The sequence below is a fragment of the Trachurus japonicus genome, chromosome 8 (assembly GCF_045865225.1).
Source record: "Trachurus japonicus isolate A0001 chromosome 8, Traja_1.0".
Lineage (NCBI taxonomy): Eukaryota > Metazoa > Chordata > Actinopteri > Carangiformes > Carangidae > Trachurus > Trachurus japonicus.
Genome location: NC_140914.1, coordinates 28,640,965 through 28,665,111, shown reverse-complemented (window position 1 = coordinate 28,665,111; position 24,147 = coordinate 28,640,965). Strand labels below are relative to the sequence as shown.

The window sequence follows — 24,147 nt, the reverse complement described above, 5'->3', positions numbered from 1 at the left end:
TCATGTTGAAACTGCTGCTCTCAGCCTGAAATTCACAGAAATTTTCATTGTAAGTCATTCAAGCTTGACTCTCAAGCTTTCTTGATGTTGACAGTGTGCAGATCATTAACAGACAACAGTCTCTGCAACTGTGTGTGCACCGTGGCCTAGAGGCAGAGTGGAAGTCTAATGACCATGAGGTTGTGGGTTCGATTCCGATCTTGGTCAAACATTTGTATGGTGATCACTGCTTGCACTATTTGCTAATTCTGCAACAGCGTTCAGTTGCTATCAGCAGTCACACCATTTCCATTCTTGGAAATGCTTTTTCTAGTTGGAATCAAAAGTCAAGCAATGAAGTGAAAAGACTGAGGCAGGAATTGAACCCATGACCATATGATCACTAAACCTTTACTCTGCCACTCGGCTACAGAGAGCACACTGCTTTCAAACCTGTTGTCATTCATTGTAATGTGATGATGTGCTGCAAACTGGTACGAGTAATCAAGGAGATAACAAACACCTGTAACCAATTGAAGGCGGGGGAGGAGAGCAGAATTCAACATAACATAACAAGAGTTCTTCCCTTGGATTCGAACCAGTGACCTTAGGGTTGGCAAACATCCACCCTAACCCCTACACTACAGTGGAGTTGTGAAGAAGAGAGGTTGAGACTTTGATGAATGTGAGATTTTTTTGTGAAAAAGTTAAATATTTTAAAAAGTATAAATAGTTAAAAAGAGAAAAGTAATGCCGATAAAGTTCAAAAAAAGCTGCACGTTTGATATATGAATTGTTGAAATAGCACAAAGTATGAAGGACTAGAAGAAGACCGTAAAAAGGCGGAAGAAAATGGCCAAACAGAAGAACAATAGTGTGACTGCTTCAGCAGTCACACTAATTAAGTGCTACATACTGAATTGATATTTTAAAGTGATAGTTCACCCAAAATTCAAATTTCACTCATTTTCTACTCACCCTCATGTCGACTAAAGGTTGGGAGAAGTTTCAGAGTCATCAGTGCCTTCTCTGAGTTACAAGGGGGGTCCAGGCAGCACTGCATGTCCATATGACGGTAGCGAACGGAGCTCACTTTTCTTCGTCCAAAAAGACACACCAAAAAACATCCAAATACCTCCATACTGCTCGCCTGTAATGTCCCTCTTGTATTGAAGCCCCGACATGAGAAATTGGTGTCAGTGGCAGAGCCGCACTGACACCGGCAGAGCCGTAAACTCAGACACTGGGATCTTCCGCTACAAACAAGCTTAAAATATAGACTTATTTAATTTTTTTGGAACAATTTCTCATGTTGGGGCTTCAATACAAGACATTACAGACGAGCACTGTGGAGGTATTTGGATGTTTTTTGGTGTGTATTTTTGGACAAAGAAAAGTGAGCCCCATTCTCCACCGTCATATGGCAATGCAGTGCTGCCCGGACCCCCCCTCTAACTCCAAAAAGGCACGGATGACTCCGAAACTTCTCCCAACCCTTAGTCGACATGAGGGTGAGTGAAATTTTAATTTTGGGTGAACTATCCCCTTAACATAAAAAAAATTAAAGGTCCAGTGCGTAAAATGGGGGGAAAAAATTGTGTTATCTAGCGTTCAGATTCTAGTTTGTCTCACCTCTCCCGTCGGCAAAGTGATGGTGGCCTCCGAGGACAAAAAAACTTGTTTACCACGACTGGGAGTATTTGAGGAGCATGGAGCGATGAGGTGAAGATCTAAACCATTTTACAATATGTCTGCTGTTTCCTCCTTCTTCTTCTGTGTTGGTTTAATTATGAACACGAAACTCATGAGACATGCTCTCTGGCTGGCTGGATTTTCCGTTCAGGCTGCCGTACAAACATGGCGGCACAAGATGGCGACACATATAAAAGAATAATTATAAGGCTACAAAAACCAAATTCATTTTATAACAAATATATATTTTTTATATACAAATATGTATAAATGGGTAGTATATTAAGATTTTGCCAATAAACCTAGCCAATTATTACACACTGGACCTTTAAAGTACACACAGGGAGATGCACAAACACAGAGGCACACTGTAATTATGGGTAACTATCTGACTGAAATCATCGTCTTTATCTGCAGGGTAAGAACCCATTGTCAAAGGATGGAAAAGCTTATGTCGGCTCTAGGGAGCAAGTTTTAATGTCATCGGACCAAGAAGAGTACTACATTCCCTCTGTAGACCTGCTCACTGCACAGGTAATGAAAGCTGCAATCTTTACACTGGTGTACACATGGAATGTAAGCCGCAAAGGCTGGACATTGATTATTTAATTGTCATAAACCATTGAAATAAAATTTTAAGTTTTAAGCTCTGAGAAGATAGCTGGTCTTAAATGATTACTTTTATTGATTAACTTAATTACTATAACCACAATTACCATATCAACAATAAGAGACCAAACGATTTGAGTTCTACTGAATAAAAGTTGGCCATAGTCATACTTGTTTTTAGTTTTGTTTGTTTTTTTTAACACATACCTTTTTCTTTTTATTATTAAACACACACCTTTGTATACTCTTCCCACCGTCAAACTGTCACATATCACATCACATCTGTTGGTAACTGAGTTCAAAATTAAAGGAATAGTTCAACATTTTGGCAAATTGGCCCATTGCCATAATCCTTATAGTTTTAGGAGTAGGTTTGTTACCTTTAAAGGGACAACAAGGAGTTTGTATTTGATTATAAAAGAGTCTCATATTAATGTGGATGAATCTACGTTACCTAGACTTGTTAATGGGTCCATTTTCGATATATCGTTTTGTCTTTCTCGTTATTTTGTTATTATTATTTGTGGTCGGCTCGCCCAACATTTCCTAGTCTCCGTAGCAGCTCTGAGCAGCTCACAGCTCTGCTCCGCCGTTCTAAAAATAGCTTGCACTGACAATTAAAGGTAACAAACCTACTGCTATGACTATAGGGATTATGGCAATGGGCCAATTTGCCAAAATGTTGAACTATCCCTTTAATTTTGAACTCAGTTACCAACAGATGTGATGTGACTGCACATAAACGTAAAGACTCAGACAGAATATCTTTCTCATGTTTTATGACTAACTGAAAAATCATGGCAAAAAAAAAAACCATCACAAAATAAGGCACAAGTTTACATTTTCAAATATTTTCATCTGTCTGTCCAATTACAGTCCTAACCCCTCAGCTTGTAGTCATTAACTGTCTGTTATTTTATTTCTGTACGCATTCCCCTCCTTTATTTCTCACAGTTCGCTTTAGAGCATCTTTAGTAGTCTGTTGTTTTTTTTCTGTCAGGATCTCCTGTCCTTCGAGTTGCTGGACATAAACATCGTCCAGGAGTTGGAGAGCGTCCCAAACAACACTCCTGCTGGTAAGAAGGCTTTAAGTGGTTCCAGCTGCTGCAGTGTGTTGAACATGGACAGAGGGCCTGTCCCATTTCTCCACACTTGGCTCAGTGCGCTTGGTTATGCACACACTTTGGTGACGTTTTGCCGGCGGAGTGTATATTTGCATATAGTGTGCAAGCATGTATTAAGTGGCCAAGCGCGTGGGGGGATATTTAAAAGCAATCGAGACAAACTTTACAAGTGCAGCCTGTGCCATTGCGCACACTAGCACAACTATGACGCACACACACACACATACACACACACACACACACACACAGAGCACAGCACAGCAGTTTAAATAAACAGTGCTGCTGGATTACAGTCTCGTCTACTCCAAAAGTGTCTCTATGCACAACCCTAAATAAAACAAACAAGAAAAATGAAAAAAATAAAATAAAAACATGAACAGAGCATGATGAATATAAAATATGACATTACAAAGTTATAATTATGAAGAAGAAAGTTCATTTCATTTTATTGAAATTAATTCAATCGCATTTCCTAAACGTGGCTTGTGGCTCCCAGTGACTTCACCAATGCGGTCTTACGTTAAGTGTAGGTAAAGTGCAAATCAAGCACGCTGCACTTTCGGTCGTTGGAGAAATGGGACACACTTGCGCACTGACACTAAGGCCCAATCCCATTTCCCCCCATGGTCCTACCACTTACCCCCTCCGTTTTGCGCGTTCACGTGTAGGGGTAGGGGTGTCCAAATTCCTGTTAGGACAGAGGGGTAGGGGGAAGTGGTAGGGCTACATACCCCTTCAAACGGAGATTTTTCAGAGGCACACTTCAAACGGAGGGATATGAAAAGTCAAAATATCAAAATGCATCTTGCAGCAGCCGGCAGCGGTAGCTGTAAAACGAAAAGCTGTTTTATTTCTTGCTGTAGCGCTGTTATTACGTCACTTTATTAAGTTTTAATATTTTTTCATGGGAGAAAGTAACTGTTTAGGTCACAAATGTGCAGTTAGTTTATCCAAATGACGGCTGGTTAGAAGTTTGCTCCGACGTTTTTTCGGAGAAGTGAAGCTCCAGGAGGAGCGGCTCCTCACAGAGGCAGCAGCCGGTCTGCAGCGCTGCTCCGCCGGCCAAATTACGTTCTCGACCCGGGAGAGAAGGCCATCGCTAATTAACTTACCCGCAGGTTTTTAGAGGTTTACTACTGGCTTAGTAAATCCTTTTTAGGAGATAAATGTTGGTCTCATTGATGAAATCTAACAACTGTGGCAGTAGCATTGTTTGTTTGAATGAAAAGTGAAGCTTCATGTGTATTCTTGGATAGAAGAGCAGCGCTGCCTCTGGGCTCTGTAGCCTACGTACATTAATCACCACATTTACAAAAATAAATAAATGTTTTACAGTGAACCGATCAGTCTGCATTAAGTTTTATTTTATTTTATTAAGTTATATGGTACAAGGCGATTGGATTTCTGGCAAAAGCTCGCCGCATCAGCTTACGTGAAAGCCAGTGGAGACTACGTGATGACGTATGTGATTGTTGAAGGGGTGTCCCCTTGTCTCTCCGTTTCAAGGGGCGAGGGGCAAGGGGTAGGCGAAGGGGTAGGGGTAAAAAAGAGAAATGGGATTGGGCCTAAAAGCCCATGAACGCGCACGCCCAAGTGTGTAAGTGTGATCGTCTGGAGTGTGCTTATTGGGACAGGCCCAGAGTCCCAGGAATGGGGCTCATCCTGGTTTTCATCACACTCCGGATATGACCTTCAGTTGGTGGAAGCCCCACCTGTGCAGGTAGTCAGCAGTATTCAGAGATGTTTCCATTTCTCTGCCATTTCTGTCTAGCATAATTGGTTTCAAAACCAGGATATGTTTTTGCAGAGTTTGATGTTTACTATGCAAACTCAAAAATACAATCCTAGCTGAGAGATTTGTGTCCATGTAAACACACTCATTGCTGCAGTGTGTTTAAAAGCTGATCCTGGTACTGCTGGGATCTGTGCTGCAGTCTGTATTTTGGTACATGTTTGCTGACTAGCAAACAGACCGGAGAGCTCAGTAAATGTTTCTGTTTATGTCTCTTAGATGTGACCCCCTGTGTGTCCTCTCAAGATGGCCACCTGCAACACAAGAGTAGTCCCTCTTTGGGTTTGATCCAGGAAGAGACAGAAGTCATCAATAGTATCATGGGTAATGAGTTTTCTATTCATACTTTGTTAAAGTTGTTGGTAGAGATTTGTTGATATTGTAGTATCTCAGGAGCAGGTGTTTAGGAAAGTCTTCCAGTCTTCCAACAGATTTATGTGTGTTCCAGCAGATGATTTTCCTTGAAGATCAAGAAGTAGCTGCCCCAAAGTCTTCATGATGTGTGATAGGAGGGCTACTGGTCTAAGTCATTTATCTAAGCTGGGGGCCTGTTGTTTGAAAGTAGAATAAAGAAATCCAGGATAAGTGGAAAACATAAATCCGTTGTTCGAACGCCAAAACAGGCTTGTCAGGCCAGGTGGAACTCATTTGTCTAAGTGCGCAGCCACAGCTTTCTTTGATAGACCACAGAGATTGATCGCAGATTCACAGATGAGAGGACAGATGTGGCTACTTTGCTCCAATGAACAGCGGATCTTAATGCTGACGAAGGGTGACACAATTTAAAAAATTTTAAAAAAGGAAACACCGCTCATAAAGCTCAGAGAGAGCATGGCGGAAAACCGCAAACTGATTGAGTGTGAAAGTAATCCAAAACTATAAAGACAACTCAAGTTCCTTGCACAAATTAACAGCTGTGCACTTGCAATGAAGCTGATTCATTGCACAAATGTCTTATAATCTAAAGTAACGTTTATACAGCACAAATCCAAGTGGCCAAAAGCACAACAGGTGAAAGTTAATTAAATATAAGAACATTATGCAGTCTGGTGCTTCAATAAATTGCTGATAACAATGTTAAGATGAGGCGTCTAAATTAGTTGGAAGGTGCCTGCTCACACATTTAATTTTACCGGTATTATTATTTTCTTACTTTGACAAATATTTATTTTGTAACATATTTCATAAAAATAAAAACAAAAATGAATCTATTGCTCTTTTTGCTCCATTGCTTTTTATGAGAAGCCAGTGATGTAGTCGGTGGTCATAGAAAATATCATATGTAACAGATGGACGCAGATGCTGAACACCCTGACAGCCTGCCTACAATAATAGTGAGTATTGCCTGAAGAACATCCACAGTGTCCACAATTCTGTGCTAATTGATATGTGTTTTACAGAATTCACAAACTGTCAGACATGTGTATTATGGCCTGCATCTCAAGAAGCAGGCAGCGCTGGCAGATGCAAAGATTTAGTGTGAGAAGAGAAAGCTGCAGGATATGGAGCCTGATAGAGAAATTAAAAAGAAAAAAAAACCTTGAGAAAAGTGGAACTGGAAATCATGAAATACATGAATAGGCCTAATAATGGAAAAATAAAAAAATAAATATTGTAATGTTTCATGTTTTTTGATTATTGTAAATGCATTTTGTTTGTCATCAGGCCAAGAACAGGTTAGCTGCAGAGAATAAATCACTGTAGTAACTTGACCAGGATAAATTTAACCCGCTTTCAAACAACTGATTTGAGACTAAATTCAAACTAAATCCCGGCTTAATCCCTTATCTAGGTTTCGAACAACAGGCCCCTGGTCTCTCTACTTGAGGTCCCAGAGCAAGACATGATGTCTTCTACAGCCTTCACAGCCTTGGACACACACAATACTGTACACCAGGGCCTTGTCTCTTCCACTGTAAAAGACAGGGAATGGTTCTTTTTGTGATGATATGGAATAGACAAGCTGTGGCAGTTGCACATCATTAAAGACCCCCTCCCATGAAAATCGTGTTTTTCGTGCTTTTCACATGTTCCTGTGGCATTTTTCTTGTGTTAGAGCACATATCAGCAGAAAAGGAAGTGCAAAATTGCATTTCCTTCAAATTGCTGTGAACCAATGGCAGACGCAAACTGGCAGTTTCAGGGAGACTGGGGTTGACGCGTCACAACTCCAGGGGAGGGCACTAGTGCTACAAGCATTCAGTATGGTATCAGAAGTGAATTGTTCCTGAATGTCATTAATGGATCACCTGGAGCCACAATTAATAAGTGATGCATATGTAACAGAGGGTCCGCGGTGCACTCACTCACCCATAAAGGACGTGCAAACCTGACTGCCAAGCAGTCATTGACCTCTTGGCACAACAGTTTGCATCGTCGCCCGCTGTGCAGGAGACCAGGATTCAAACCCTACCTGGGGCAGTCTGTACCGAAAGACAACGCAGAGGGCCAGATTAAAGCAGATATCAGTGGAATGTTTTTGTTAATATAAGTCCTAAATAGTCCTATTTTCCGTCAGCAATCACTTACATGAAGTATTTCAGCCTAAACACGAGTCTCTCCGTCACTCTGCTCTGCTGTAACCCGAGGAGAAAATTTTCCTTGTGGGATACAAGTGTTATCCAATGAGGGAAGAGAACGGCATGAAGGGCTGTGTGTGCAGCCAAGGGATGCGCGTGAATGTGGTGACGTAGCACGAGGACCAATTGATGCCTGACAAGGGCGGGGGCTGCTAACTCATGGTGCGTTCAAGGAAACTCGTACTTTGTGTTTTTCCTTCCTGTGAAGTCGTACCAGTTCGATCTGGTACGAGTTCACGGGTCGGAAGTTACGAGTGGCCGTTATAGGGAACTTTCACAGACAACAGGACGGTAAAAACACGAGCTACGGGTTACCTGGAACGCTACCAAGTCGTAGTTGTGACTTGAAGCTGTAACTTACGGTTTCAAAAGCCTGCCTTGAACACAGCATTAGCCGAAACGGCCGTGCCCCTGATATCTGCTTTAACATCGGCTACACATAGAAAAAAGATGAAATAAGCAATAATGACATGATTTTGGTCAGAAATTACTGATTCCTTTTTCTTTTTTTTTGACAAGTGAAATTCTCAGAAATCTTTAGAAATGACATGCTATTGTCAGTCAGTTATATTCGCACAGTCAACAATAGATCTTTCATTCCTTTTCATTTAGAGTTTGTTGTAATTCCACCTGTGTGTCACTGTGGTCCTGGTGAACAGCTGACTGAGGACACACAGGCTCTCTGGTTTGTCTCACACTGCACTTTTCCGCTTGTCATTGGTCCTCAGATCTCCCTCGTGGAGCAGTTTCAGAATCTGAGGGGGGCGGAGTCCCGGCTCAGGAGGAGGGGGAGGATGACATCAGTGGGACCCAGTTCGTTTGTGAGACTGTAATTCGCTCAATGACCCTGGAGGAGGCCCCTGACCACGCCCCTCTGAGAGGCTCCTGCCCAAGGACAGGTAAAGTCACATTTTATGAATGTGCTGTTGGTTTAAAAGGGATAGTTCAACATTTTGGCAAATTGGCCCATTGCCATAATCGCTATAGTCATAGCAGTAGATTCGTTACCTTTAATTGTCGGTGTAAGATATTTTTAGAACGGCGGAGCAGAGCAGCAGGCTGCTCAGGGCTATGCTATGGAGGCTCAGGGAATTTCTTGGTTTCCCTCATCAAACTCATCAAATACACAACCCAACAACTCAAAAACGCTGTCGTGGACAAGTTGTGAGCTGCACATTCACCACGCTATGAGATGATAATAATGGAACGTTACGAGACGGAGCTGTTTTAGAGGTAAATTCATGCAAAACCGCTGATGCGCGTTGCGTTCAGGGACAGTTTTTCAGCAAGCAGACTCTGTATTTACTTTGTATTTACCTCAAAAACGGCTCTGTTTCGTAATGTTCCATTATTATCTCACAGTGTGGTGATTGTGCAGGTCACAACTTGTCCACGAAAGCGTTTGTCAGTTTTGGGATTTTGTATTTGATGAGTTTGATGAGGGAGACCAAGAAATTCCTTTAGCCTCCGTAGTGTAGCTCTGAGCAGCCTGCTGCGCCGCCGTTCTAAAAATGGCTTACACCGACAAATAAAGTTAACAAACCTACTGCTATGACTATAGCGATTATGGCAAGGGTCCAATTTGCCAAAATGTTGAACTATTTGATTCTTGGAAAAAGATACTGTCGCGGAAATGTTGGTTCTGCAGGTGGAGAGTCAAAGAACAAGACTGGAGAGGTAGCGTGCACCCACGTTTATTCTCTATAGAGAAGGGAACAGAACACAATTACTACAAGCACTTCTAGCTTTCCCAGGCAATAAAACAGTTCAACAGATGTGTTACTCAACAAATGTCTACCCCAGTTGTTGTTTTATCTATAGGAATTTACACCCGCGATCAGCTAGTAAACAAGGTTGTATGTGGGTCATCCTAGTGTCCTTCCTCTGCCCCCAGGTTTATTGTAGTCAGTCCACAAATGTCTCCACTAATGGAGTTAACAGGATTACTACAAGGTTCGACTACAACTATTTCAAAGACTACGTTACTACTCATTACAAGGAGAATACTAATCATAGCAAATTTCCACCACAATACAAGTAAGGAAACAATCACATTGAACATAGTGTGTAATTAAAATAAGAATATGTAAAGTAATCATTAAAAAAACAAAGATCATTTTGGAACTTGAAAAAATGCATTTTGGAAAATCAGCAGCAGGAATACAGTCATATCAGACATGATGCTGAGCCGTCACCCAGCAACACATAGAATTCACTTGGGGTGAACTCAGGATATTCTTATCAACCTATTGCACCATATAAACATCATAACAGCATTTTTCTGGAGTATCTGTAACAGATAACATCATTATTGTGTTGACAGATTGTTCTGCTGCTCCTAAGGGGTCATAACAAATATCCAGACAATTAAATAAAAGTGAAGTAATTCATGAAATATGTCAGTGCTTCATGGGTGTGACAGGGGTGCGACGAGATCTCGCAAGATTAGAATTTACGATATTTCTCGTTTAAGTGAAAAGCTGTCTAGCAGGCACAGGGTCGGTTGATGAGTTGTGCGTGTAGTGTGATAACACTGACACACCGCCCCATCCGAATAAACAGGCAATAAAAAAATTGTAGTACTTTGATTACAAGTTTTGCATATTGTAACTGTAAAAAAAACTGTAAAAAAAAAAAAAAGAAAAAGAGAAGACACATTTATTTTATTTTAACTTTTATAATTTTTAGTTTTAGTTTCAACTTGTGGAGAGAAGTTCACCAGTTAAAAGCTCATGCTTAGGTCATGCTTACAAAGTTATAAAACATTTCAAAATGCACCTGCATTGTTTTGTGACTCAGTTAAAAAATAAAAAGTTTGTCCAGTCATATATTTTGTCATTGTAGTTCTCAAAAGTAATATTAAAATATCGTCTCATCTCGTTCTCGTGGACCCAATATGGTGTATCGCTTCGTCTCGTGAGCTGAGTGTATCGTCACACCCCTAGTCTGTGACGACACAGTCAGTTGATATACCTTGTACTCAAGTCCTCCCCATTTTCTCCCACAGTGAGAAGGAGAAAAGTATGACATCACAGTGTCTAACATCATCCTTGTTTGCTGTTAGTTCCCTGTCTACCTGCTCAGGGCAGCTCCTCCTGTGTGAAGAGTAAAACCATCCAAAGAGAGGACAGCCCTGACAGTAACCCTTGCAGCTCCAATAACACCATGAAACCACCGGCTACACTGAAGGCTTCCCTCCCCTCCCCTCTGAAAGCCTCCTTGCCTGCTCCTACGTCTGTGGCTCCGACCCCGGGGCCCGGCCCCAGCTCAGCACCCACCCTGCTCCACGCTTCGGCCGCTGTCTCTACGCTGAGGGACCAGGCAGCTACAGGTGACACAGGGTTTGCGTTTTTGACACTTGATACCTGATGTTTGAATCTTGTGCAGGAATGGTACTAACAATTAAATGATTAAAACATCTTCTTATGAGGTTCCGATTTCGAGTTTTAGCTTCACTGCAGTGACTTCAGTGAGTGAAGCTGTTCCAGATGTGTTTGTAGGCTACATCAGCAAGTAATTAAATTATTTATTTAAATGTTTTGCTGGTTTAAAGGTGTTAGCTACAAGTTTAATTCCTCCCGACCAGTAAGTGTCAAACTCGTCCTCTCTCACTCCAACCTTCAATTGTACTGGTTGCCAGGTATACGCCTATAGGAAGCAGCTAGTAGCTAAAGCTAAGCTAACACTAACCGTATTTAACGAGCAGCAGCTCTGGTGTTGACAACAGACTGGAAACACATCATTCATTTCACACTAACTCAACTGCAGATAAACCCGACAAACCCGCAGCATCACGCCTGCACCGGAAACGTTACAGTACCGGCTGACTGTTAGTTAGCATTAGCATTAGCACGATTCCATTTTCTCCACAGAGAATCTGGCCCTGCCTGAGCTCCGCCTCACGTGACTGACATAAACGTACTAATGCTGTTGGCGCAGAGATCATTTCATGCCGACGTTGCCAACGTAACCAGATGTAAATATTTATATATTTTGGACCTGTCAAAATTTATAAATATATAAAACAATTATTTATGATACTCAGTGAGTCACAAACTCAATCTGCTCCTCATCTCATTTTCTTCTTTACCACTCTAAGCTTCGGTGTTTCTGCTCAATTTAATCTTATATCTTTAACTTCTGTTCCACATGTTGGAAGCTGAAAATTAGCCTTTAAATGGGTGAAAATAAAAGTCCATACATTAGATCTGGCATCTGCACTCAGGACTTGTGAATGGTGCAATGACCAAATGGAATTATGCATTTAACCTTGAGGAAACACTGTTTATGTACAGGACATTGTGTTTTTTTCCCTCACATGTTGAATGCTTTGTATTTGTCTTTGGTCAATTAAAGTTAATTAACAACAACAGAATTGAGCCTAGAGTGCATGCCAAAAGTTTTCTTCCACCAGATCTTGCTTACAAACAACATCATAGTCTTGATTTTTCTACAGCAACCACAATTTCCCGAGAGATTAATGATACATCCTGGATAGTGGATACCACCCTGTAACAAGATGCTTTTCTAGATTTGATGGGTTATTATGTTCCCCTGCATATGTGCAGTTCTTTCACCAAGTTTACTGCAAATGACCCAGTATAGGCTACTTTTACATAATTAGTGATGATGAGTGAGTCTTACTGAATGCTCTTTTTGTCTTGGCCCATGACAGATGAGGCTCAAGAGCTCCACATGAAGAGTGTCTGTGAGGAGTCCAGAGTGAAGAGGGCAGAGAAAGAGCCAGAGGAGCAGAAGGAGAAAGAGGGAGAGGGAGAGGACAAGAGAGAGGGGGCTAGAAGTCGCTCCTCCTCCACCTCCTCAGAAGATTACATTATCATCCTCCCTGATTGCTTTGACACCAGTCGGCCACTGGGGGAGTCCATGTACAGGTATGCAGGAATCGGAGTTCCCTGTAAAAAAAAAAAACTGGTTGCATATACAGCTCTGGAAAAAACAAAGAGACCACATTTACTAATGTTTCTTAAAAAGCATCTCTACATGTACGACACTCGTTTTAAACACAAACACAACTCCTTCTACTTAATGAGACACTGATGAGTTGATCGATCACCTGAAGCACATCTGGTTTTATAGGAAGGTTATAAAAACCACTGCTGGGATTAAACATTATGACATTATCATCACCAAAACTGATTTATAAACCCTTCCTAAGTTAAAATATTCACGTTGTGTTGTTGAGGAATGAATATGAACGATATGTTTTCTTTGCATTAAAGGAACTTCAGGCAGGATTGTTTTAGAGGTACAGTAAATACAGAGACTGCTGCTGAAAAACTGTCCCCGATGGGAATGCGCATCAGCGGTTTTGCATTAATTTACCTCTAAAACAACTCTGCCTGGTAACGTTCTGTCATTATCTCATAGCGTGGTGAATGTGCAGGTCACAACTTGTCCACCAGAGCATTTTGGAGTTGTTGGATTGTGTATTTGATGAGTTTGATGAGGGAAACCAAGAAATCCTATTAGCCTCCGTAGCGTAGCTCTAAGCAGCTCGCGGCTCTGCTCCACCATTCTAAAAATAGCTTGCATCGACAATTAAAGGTAACAATGACTATAGGGATTATGGCAATGGGTCAATTTGTCAAAATGTTTAACTATCCCTTTAATAGAACAAAACAAAAATGTTCATTTTACTCAAAAACAAACCTATAAATAGTAAAACCAGAGAAACTGAACATTTTGAAGTGGTCTGGAGCTGTATAGACCTTTTCAGAGAGTATAAACAAAGACAGGTGTGGCTCATTAGAAAACGCTCTGGTACACTAAATGGAATGGAGCCTTAATTAGTATCCTTGGTAACACCTGTATTTGTTTATACTCTCTGAAAAGGTCTATATTTAACATACATTCAACACTCTGACTTGTATAATCACACGAGAGACTTGGTTATTTCAGTCTGTTTAATTCTCCATCTCCATCTCCTGCTCTGCTCCAGCTCTGCTTTGTCTCAGCCTGGTGACATCCCTGCCAAAACCCCCACAGACACCGATACTCTGTCAGACTCCCCAGGCAGCACTGTGGAGGGGCAGGTGGGTGAAGCCAGTGAAACGGCTCCAGCTGCAGGGACGGAGCTGTCGGGCACCAGCAGTGCCAACGACATGCTGTGTACATCTCAGACACTGGATGACGAGCCGCTCACGCCCGAAGTGGTGGCACCACCTAATGCCATTCTAATGCCAAGGTCAGTATATCCCAATATTTTATAATCCCCATAAACTTTTTGATCTGCTTTCATTTCACTATTGATTTGAATCATCACTTCCTCGATGTTTACCTGTGTGGAAACATTCAGTCTAATGCCCCTTCCCAAGCACCATGTCTAACCCTATAGAAACAATCATGTCATACTCACACTAGAGGTGGGTAATCGGTCCGACTTCCCGATTCGATTACAATTACCGTAAAACACCAAACACGGGTGTTTATTTGCTTAAAGGGATAGTTCAACATTTTGGCAAATTGGCCCATTGCCATAATCGCTATAGTCATACCAGTAGGTTCATTACCTGTATTTGTCGGTGCAAGCTATTTTTAGAACAGCGGAGCAGAGCTGCAAGCTGCTCAGAGCTACGCTACGGAGGCTCATGGGATTTCTTGGTTTCCCTCATCAAACTCATCAAATACACAATCCAACAACTCCAAAACGCTTTTGTGGACAAGTTGTGACCTGCACATTCACCACGCTATGAGATAATATCGGAACGCTATGAGACGGAGCAGTTTTTGAGGTAAATACAGAGACTGCTTGCTGAAAACTGGAAAAACTGTCCCTGAAGGCAACGCGTATCAGCGGTTTAGCATGAATTTACCTTTAAAACAACTCTGTCTTGTAACATTCCGTTATCTCATAGCGTGGTGAATGTGCAGGTCACAACTTGTCCACCAGAGCGTTTAACACAATAAAATCATCAATTGTCAATATTAGTCTCACATCATGGGTCCTAAAGCTAAAGCTGACATGACGTTATTGATGGAGAAAAAATAATAGTAGTGGACGGAAATGGAAACATTTTACGATACAACACATCTGTTCTACAAGAAAACAAACAGAAAAGTAAAAAAATCACGGAGTAACGCAACAGCAAGGCAACCTCATTAAGGCAATGTGATGTTTACATTTACGTCTCACTTATACACGGCTGTTATCACGTCAGCGTGTAGCTCCTCGTGATGTTGTGATCTCGGGTCTCAAGCTGCTTTGGGCTCCGGAGACGGAGAGGGTTTGATACGTCAGTCGGAGCTTAACCGCCACGGAGACGAACGGAAAGGAGACGAGTGTGTGACCTGTTGTCATGTTGCTTTGAGCCCAGACTGAGATGCAGTTCAATCCTGCATAACAGTAACCGCAGGAGTTTATTGTTTATTGTTTTCTTTGGATCCCCATTAGTCTACATAATGATGCAGACTATTCTTCCTGGAGTCACTATGTATTCCCTGTTTTGTATTACAATTTAAAAAACTAAATTATAATTGATTTTGGGAAATTTAATAATGGACTCATAATCGTCCATACAATAATCGTGATTAATCAATAACTAACTTCTTTCACCACCCCTAACTCACACTAGTCTTCTCACCTTCCGTTTTTAATTAATGATAATGTGTTTTCCTGTGTACGTTTCTTTCGTTCAGTGTCTGTCGCACAGGAAATGATTGAAAGATGTCTTGCTCTTGACTTTCAGTCCAGAGACCAGTGGAGAAACAGATGTTGGTGCTGCAGCTGGGGAAGGAGCCAAGGACTCTGAAGAGGACCAAAATGGTGACAGCGAGTATGGTAAGCTCATTGCCATGTCACTCACTACCACTGATGAAATAAACAAGACTTAGGGCTCTCTCTCATTTCAGCACCAATCACAACCCAAGTGTCTTTCCTGTTTTCAAACAGACACAAAAAAACAAAAAGGCTGGCACCTACCTCTTTGCTCACCGGTGTGTTGGATTTGAAACAAGGTGTCATCAGGTATAACGTAGGCAATGTTGTGGTTGGTGGTTGGTGAAATTTATGAAATGGTGATTGGTCCAAACTGTCTGTTTTGTTTGAGGCTGGACACTTTATTCCAACTGCAGAAAAGGTTTACAGTACCTACGGGTCCAGTAAAAATAACCTGAACCTGTAGTCTGGGTTAATATGTCAAATTCCAATGGGTTGTTCTTTATCTCTTTTAAAGGCCCAGTGTGTATAATTGGGGGGAAACCGTGACATCCAGCATTCATATTCTAGTTTGCAGCGCTCACTCACTTGCTCGAGCTCACCCCTCCCGTCGGCAAAGTGACGGTGGCCTCCGAGGACAAACACGTTCACAAACTAACCGATTACTGATAACTAGGGATGCATCAATACAACTTTTTTCCAAAACGAGTAGTGTATGAGTACTTGCATTTGAGTACTCACCGATACCAAGTACTTACGCCATTACACATACGATTTTTTTTTTTTAATTTTCCACAGATATCGTCTGTTATTAGGACAACATTCCTCAGTATGTTTTTCTTGTACATGGGTGACTCTCACAAGTTTCACTGCAGTACAAACACAAATTTAAGAAAGTTATCATATAGCCAACATGGCATGTTTAATCAAAGAGGAACTACATTATGCAAGTCTGGTCACTTTTCTGCTGTTTTGCTAACCCTCCTCTCAGCCATGTGCATTTGTTTACAATGAAGCCGGCGAAAAATCAATACATGGAGCGGTGGATAACGTTACACAATGTTACGACGTGTGTGTTTGTGTTATCTTAACCGTCATAATCAAAAGATTACAGGTTACGGAGCGTGTTTGTGTCAAGGTGTATCAGACTTTGGTAAATAGGCTACGTATTTACAGGAGCAACATTAGATTTTTGCTAATAAAAAGCCTTATAAGTTACACACTGTTCCTTTAAGGGTAGTGTTTTTTATGTAATATCGAATAAAACCATCTAAAGATCTCCCATTCCCTGTAAAAGTCAGGTGCGGCATATTTTCAATATATTTCCATCGTATTTAACACAGAGATAGCCTCTGGTTTTGCTAAGCTGATCATATTTTATTTCTGACCAGAGACCAGAGTCCTGACTCACGCACACAGCAGCTCCTTGGGACAAAGAAGAGCTGAATGAACCAATGTGTTATACACAGCTCTACATTGGCACAACATGAAACACTTTTGAAACATCTGATGGTCTAAGAGGAGAAGTTAAACTTTCAGATTATAATGGGGAAAAAGGTGATTTTAGTGGTTTTACCAGGTAGTAAGAAAGAAGCTTCTGTGTGGCACCTTGTGCAGGAGACATCCATGACACATGGTTGTACTATTCACAACATGTCACTAAGTTCCAGCCATTGTGGACTGTATTATAATATTCCACCTTGTTGTTACACTCTGCTGGTGTGTAACAGAACAATTTATGAAAATAAATTATTTTCATATTAGAACAATTACATACAAGTATAATGATTAAAAATGTAATAATCCACATGTACGGTGTTTGACCCTTTCAATAAATGCAGGGATTCAGTCCCTCTGTTGGCTGGGAGGCAGCCAAGGAGCATTGTTCTGCCCCCCTGGGGTAGATTCCGGCCATGACGTCAAGTGAAACTATGAATAGAAATGTTTGCAGACTCTGTTTGCAAACTGCTTCAATCCCATCAAATCCCATTAATCCCATTCTGCCTCATTTACTTTCTTTTTTTTTTTTTTTCTCCCTGTTTTCAAACTGGATGGATGTGATGGAAATCAGGATAATGTGATATCTGTTGTCCCACAGCCTCTGGTCCAGAGCACAGCCAGGGGGACGATATAGAAGCTACTGAGGACACAGAGGACAACCCTGAAGATCCCAGGTCTCTCTCTCTCACACACACACACACACACACACACACTAAACAGCATGTGTGCCAATTTCGAACTATGAAGGAATACACAAATAGGTGAGGAATGTAAATGTGAATAAAAGGAAAAAGCACTGTTATTATGGATAATAAGGTTTAATAATGTATAATAAATAATATTATAAAATAGACATACTGTTATTTTAGTCTAATAGCTTGACAGTGACTAGTGGGTGAACGGTTGCAGCAGGATGCTGACCATGAACACAATTGCCAGGACGTGCTAGCACCAGTCAGTCACAGTTGCTAGTGTTACTAAAGGTTAAAGTCCGGTATGGTTATGGTAATCACTGTCAGCATGGCTGGATTTTGTTTGATCGCACTGAAGTGTGTGTCTACTATCTACCAAGTAATATGTAGGGAGTGAGGCAAGTTTTAGACACTGTTGCAAGTAAGACGCAGAACAGATCTAGCAAGTCACATGTCAAATTAGAGGCAAGGGTCATGAAGAGTTTCTGTTGCATAACATCATATTACCTCTGCCAAGAAGCTTATAGGAGAGGATCTTGGAAATGTTTTTGTCACTTCTTGTGAAGGATTGTTTTCTCTTGGCAGAGATGAGCACCAGAGAACTCTTCTAGTAATGTCTAATACTCCTTAAAGTGGAACTTGCATTGTGCGCTTAGTTTGTTTTGTTAGTTTTGTTGGACTTCTTTGGGCTTCCAATGGAAGCTGGTGTGCAGTCAGTGCTGAGAAGTCACCCAGTCATGTTTCTAGAAAAACACAAATAAAAAGTTATTAAAGGGATAGTTCACCCAAAATTCAAATTTCACTCATTATCTACTCCCCCTCATGTCGACTAAGGGCTGGGAGAAGTTTCAGAGTCCTCCGAGCCTTCTCTGAGTTACAGCGGGGCTCCGTGCAGCACTGCATGTCCATATGATGGTTGAGAACGGGGCTCACTTTTCTTCGTCCAAAAAGACACACCAAAAAACATCCAAATACCTCCATAGTGCTCGTCTGTAATGTCCCTCTTGTATTGAAGCCCCAACATGAGAAATTGTTCCGAAAAAAATTAAATAAGTCTCTGTTTTAAGCTTGTTTGGAGCGGAAGCTCCCAGCACTGCTCTTCCTGGTCCGTCCAAAACGCGCGATTTGCATTGACACCGGTGCAAATCTCGCGAGATTTGGACGGACCAGGAAGCAAGCTTAGAATATAGACTTATTTAATTTTTTTCAGAACAATTTCTCATGTTGGTGCTCCAATACAAGATAATACAAGATAATGAGTGAAATTTGAATTTTGGGTGAACTATCACTTTAAAGGTAGAGTCTGGAGATTTATGCTCAAGTTAAGTCAAGTTTAGTCATTTTACAGCAGAACTTTAGACACTGAGTTGTCACATTATAGATTATTGTTTCTCCTCAGGAACCCAGGCATCACCAGCGGCCTGGTGAAGGGAGCTCTGTCAGTAGCTGCTTCTGCTTACAAAGCCCTGTTCACTGGACAAGGCCCCACACAGGTCAGCAAGTGCTTTATCTAATTATGTTATTTCATAACCCAGTTTTATCTCTGTGTAGTTAAGGTGTTCTTTTTAAAGTTCTCAAATTAGAAATGCACCTCTAAGTTGTTTTTTTTTATATCTGACCTCAGTTGGAATCCTCTAATGGTACAGTAACGTGTATCTATCTAAGACTGAGCTGTACTTTCCTATTGCCATCTGCTATTGCTATTTGCTATTTATTATATGTCCTCTACATTTATTTGCTGTCGTCTGCTGCTGCAACCCTGTATCTTATCTTATCTTATCTTATCTTAAAGCAGAAGTAAGTGGTCCGGTCGTTTTCGCTAATGCTGCGTTCCAGGCAGGCTTTTGAAATCGTAAATTACAGCTTCAAGTCACAACTTATGACTTTGTAGCGTTTCAGGCAACCCACTCGTGTTTTTCCGACCTGTTTTACCGGTGAAAGTCACTATAACGGCCACTCGTAACTTCTGACCCGTGAACTCGTACCAGATCGAACTGGTACCACTTCACGGTCGGAAAAATACGAGTTTCCTTGAACGCACCATAACAGTCCTCGTCGCTACGTCGCCACATTCACGGCGTACCTTGGCTGCACACACAGCCCTGCATGCCGTTCTCTCTCCTCATTGGATAAAAACTGTAGGATACGATAAATGTTTTCTCCTGGGCTCAGAGCAGAGCAGAGGGACTGACAGACCCGTGTTTCAGACCAAACACTCTATAGAAGTGATTGCTGTCGGAAGATATAACTATTTAAGACTTATATTAACACAAATATATCACTTACTTCTGCTTTAAGCTGCAATATTAAGAAAGGGTTGAAATAGAATTTACATCATAGCATCATGTCATAACTGTCGCTGCTACAAGTCCCTCCTGTTTGGAGAGTTTCTGTTTGAGGTTGGGGCAGCCAGGTATTATCAAGTTTTTAATCAACAGCAGGTTCAATGGATTGATGAGATCATATTTCCATTTAGCCTCCGGTTGACTCATCCACTCAGGACACCATGATGGCCGTGTTGGTGGAGATGGGCTTTGCCGACCGGCTACTGAACCAGCGGCTGCTCAAGAAACACAATTACAACCTGCTGGATGTCGTCAACGAGCTCGTTCAGATGACCGACAATGACTGGTACTCCACTCACTACTGACACAAGGAGTTCAAGTTGTGAAGGAAGAAGAAAAAAGGACACGGGGAACAAGAACAATGCTGGGTGATGAAAGAGGTGGAACAAAGACATTCATTTGTGTTCATTTATGTTTTTCAGTCCCTCTGCTTATCTCCGTTCTGACTGGTCCAGTCGGAGGGAAAACAAACTGGGAACTCTGTGAACCTGTATAAACTATCAAACACCACCTGCCTGTGGTATTACTTTCAGTATAGGTGCTTTTTTTTGCTTACCAGTTTAAAAGAGAGTTGGAAAAAAAAGAGACATGTTCCTAGAGTCTCAAATGATTGAGGTTAAAATATAACATTTCAAAAACACGAAGGCCACATAGCCCATGAGCACTATAGCAGCGTGCAGCAGTGAAACAATGTTGAAGCTAACTGGTGGTACCACAACATCGGAATAGAAAACATTAATCATTCATTAGTTTTTAAATGAGACAGAGACACTTTCCTGCTCTACTTTCATCTGGGAAAGTAATGATTAGTCATTGTCAAGTATTCACATCTGCACTGAGAGGAGAGGAGGTACCCTGGACCTATTTATTGCATATTTCTGTTTTTTTTTTTTTATTGCTATTACTGCTGTATTTGCGATAGTGCTACTTTAAGTCCTACCAGACTATGGTGAACTTTTTGCACTACCTTGCAAAAACTGTGGTGCTAGGGGTCGTCACTAATTGCAGGGCTATTATTCAGTAAACTACTGTATTTAGTGAGCCACTGACTGACTCTTTTACAACAACTTTCCAAGCTAATGGGACATACAGTAAAGTTTACGCACACACCATCTACCCCTGTCTTGCATCAGGTCAACTGCACACATTTGCATGTTTAAGTTCACTTGAATGGAATGGATGCAAAAGGGGAGGAGTTTACCTACAAGCGATTTAAACTTCATACAGCATTTCCATTGAAATGAAGTAATGATTGCAAAATGCTTTTGTTGGAACTGCTGGTATGACTGAGCCTGGAAGGTTCCGTCTTGGGTTTATTAGTTCAGGTGAATTCATTAACAAGTGTCTTACTGTGCCACCCTCTGCATGCACGTGTTTGTCACATGTTCCAAGTACACAATGCTCAAGAATGTTGCCAATGGCAGCATTAGCTAGACAAGCCAATAGTTAGTATTAGTTCAAACACAAATATAGCTCTGGTTCTTTAGTCTGGATTGCAAAACATGGCAACTAAGAACTGGTCTGGTTCAGGCCTCAGAACAAATCTGATCACTGAAGTTGTTGCAATGTTGAACATATCAGAACATGATATAAATCTGTCATTACAACATTTGTTCCTAGGGATCTATTTTAATATATCTTGTTTTATTAGTCTGTATTGTACATCATGGGCAGAGCTGCTGTGTAACAAATGTTAGACTTTTATGTAGTAAATATGATAAAGTCTCTTGATTTGTTATCATTATATAGGGTCTAAAACAGACACTTCAATTAATTATGAGTTTTATATATGCCATAACAGAAGATATCCAAATTGCTCGTCCCCAATCTCATTAGGTTGTGTTTTTGGTGCTGAGTAATGCCACCTGCACTGGAACCACATCATGTTTTACAAGCTGATTATTTGCTTGTGTATGTCAAAGTATCTTAGATTTTGGCTGCATTTTTATTAGCATTTATTTTGTATCTTTGTTTTGTTTAAACTTTGTCAGTATTACCGGAGAATACACAGACACTGATCTCAGACACCTTTTACTGTAATGTCTGTAACCTGCTGTAGATGATTACATGACCACTGAAAGCAAACATTCCTCTGTATGACTCTGGATCAGGTTTTCTACCTGTAGTCAGACTGAAAGTTTCAGTGTGCTTTAAATGAACTAGTTAATTCAAGCCTTTTGATACCTTTGCATACCTTGCTAATTGCAGCATGATTATCAAATTGTCCAGTCAGACTCTTCTGTCCGCTATATGACAGGACGTTTCACACAGTTTGGTTCATTTGAAACAAATACATTGACAGTAGGTGTAACGGAGGGTCCGGGTGCACTCACTCACCCATAAAGGATGTGCAAACCCGACTGCCAAGCGGTCATTGACCTCTTGGCAAAGCGGTTTGCATTGTCACCCACTGTGGAGCCAGATAACACCGGCTACATAGGCAAGTGTAAGATACAGTATGTGAACAAACTCTGGTAGAGCTGTCACACAGGTGCAGACACTTGTCATCTCTGCTGTTCCATTGTCATTGCTCAGAAAATGGACCAATCACAGGACTTTAGGGGAGATAGATGTGGTGTTTCACAACGTCACAAATAAATTTGATAATCAGGACACATACATACTTCAGTAGGTGTGTTTGGGGGTTTCTGTAGTAGAAAAGAAAATCAAAACCAAAACACTAATGTTTTACATGCACGGTCTACTCCTAGTAGGCCGCTACAGCAATTCCTACAGTAATTAAAATACTGGGTGAAAAGTAGAGGCTGCACTATTGTAATGAAAGGCTTTTTTACATCAAATTTCTACCTGGTCATTTACTTAAGTGAATTCAGTGCTGGTGATTCACGATTCACTCATTTGCTCTTAAATTTGCTTCTAACAAGCCAGCATGAATACATAACAGACCAGAGATAAAAACAACAATAAAGCAAGCTACAGGTGAGGAGGTATTAGATGATGTAATGAGTTCTTCCTTTGAAGCACACAGCCAAAGTCTTTGGAAACATCTCACTCCAGTCTTTCTCTTGTAACATTACACATGATAAAGGTCTTCACTAAAAAACTGCTTAGAGTGACTGTTGAGTGAAATAGGGTCCAGTATTTTTAGTGAATTAAAACAGCAAATTCACATGTTCATATTAATTTGTTTTGTACTTCTTCGGAGCGGTAAGGTCTTGGAGCTTATGTACTTGCTTTGGCACAGCACATTAAGAGTTTGTACAGTACAATCTTTCAGAACCTTAACTGGAATCAAACAGTGTGTGACAGTGTGAAATGTGTATCTTTTTTTCCTCACTAATATGTGAATACAGAAATCACCTATACAGTATTTGGAAGCATTAGTTAAAGAATTGAGATTGATGTGTTTATTTTTTTTTCTTCTGAAAGCTTGAAGGCTGATTGGAAATGTAAAGCTCTAGAGCTGTGGATGTTGTGTTGTCAGGCTTATTGTGTGACGGATGAATTTGCTATCCTGTGTGTGTGTGTGTGTGTGTCTGTGTTGTCTTTTGGAGGAAATGTTTACCAGATTGATTAAAGATTGTCTTTTGTTTGCACATGAGAGGACTTCAAGGATTTGGGGTTGGAGTCAAACAAACCATCAAATCAAATGGCACTTGTTGTAGGATTATTATTATAAATGGTTTGCATACCTGATACCAGTATCAGATTTAGCACAGAGACGCTAACTGTATTTTTGTTTGTTGCCAAGGTGCAAATTCAAATAAAATCTTCTGTCTTGAAAATTAAAATATATTGACTAACTCTGGAATGAAATGAGTGAATATTCACTTATTATTTCTGCTTTCATGTCTGTACACTGTGTGGCACGGGGGGTACAGCAAGAAGGTTCTGGGTCAACCAAACTTTGGTAGAAGTTTATTACCTGAATAAAAATCTTAAAGTATCTTATACTGTATGTACTTCGATTAAGTATCAAAACTTTTTTTTTCCAAGTAAAACAAAGAAAGACATGAACTTAAAGGGATAGTAGCATTTTTTTTTTTTGGGGGGGGGGGGGTTGTATGATCTACAAATAGCCTCTAAGTACTTTAATTGCAGTAGAAGACTCTCTGCACTCCTCCCGTTAGCAACGCCAGCCCATAGCCCTGCCCAGAGATTTACAACATACATTGTTGTGAACAGACCCAAAGAAACTG

General features: G+C 40.9%; 1 protein-coding gene across 1 annotated transcript in view; it reads left to right on the top strand.

Annotated features, from left to right (window-relative positions):
• The window catches only part of nbr1b (NBR1 autophagy cargo receptor b), a 49,419-nt gene extending 25,820 nt beyond the window's left edge, over nt 1–23,599 (top strand). Inside the window, exons 13-24 of the mRNA XM_085785079.1 lie at nt 2,089–2,205; nt 3,281–3,356; nt 5,416–5,520; nt 8,504–8,674; nt 10,840–11,106; nt 12,451–12,667; nt 13,735–13,980; nt 15,482–15,573; nt 17,549–17,624; nt 19,042–19,135; nt 20,119–22,294; nt 22,439–23,599. Of these exons, the coding sequence (XP_085641205.1) occupies nt 2,089–2,205; nt 3,281–3,356; nt 5,416–5,520; nt 8,504–8,674; nt 10,840–11,106; nt 12,451–12,667; nt 13,735–13,980; nt 15,482–15,573; nt 17,549–17,624; nt 19,042–19,135; nt 20,119–20,292 (1,635 nt within the window). The 3' untranslated portion in view covers nt 20,293–22,294; nt 22,439–23,599. The remainder of the gene's footprint in view (nt 1–2,088; nt 2,206–3,280; nt 3,357–5,415; nt 5,521–8,503; nt 8,675–10,839; nt 11,107–12,450; nt 12,668–13,734; nt 13,981–15,481; nt 15,574–17,548; nt 17,625–19,041; nt 19,136–20,118; nt 22,295–22,438) is intronic.
• The last annotated feature ends 548 nt before the right edge of the window (nt 23,600–24,147 follow it).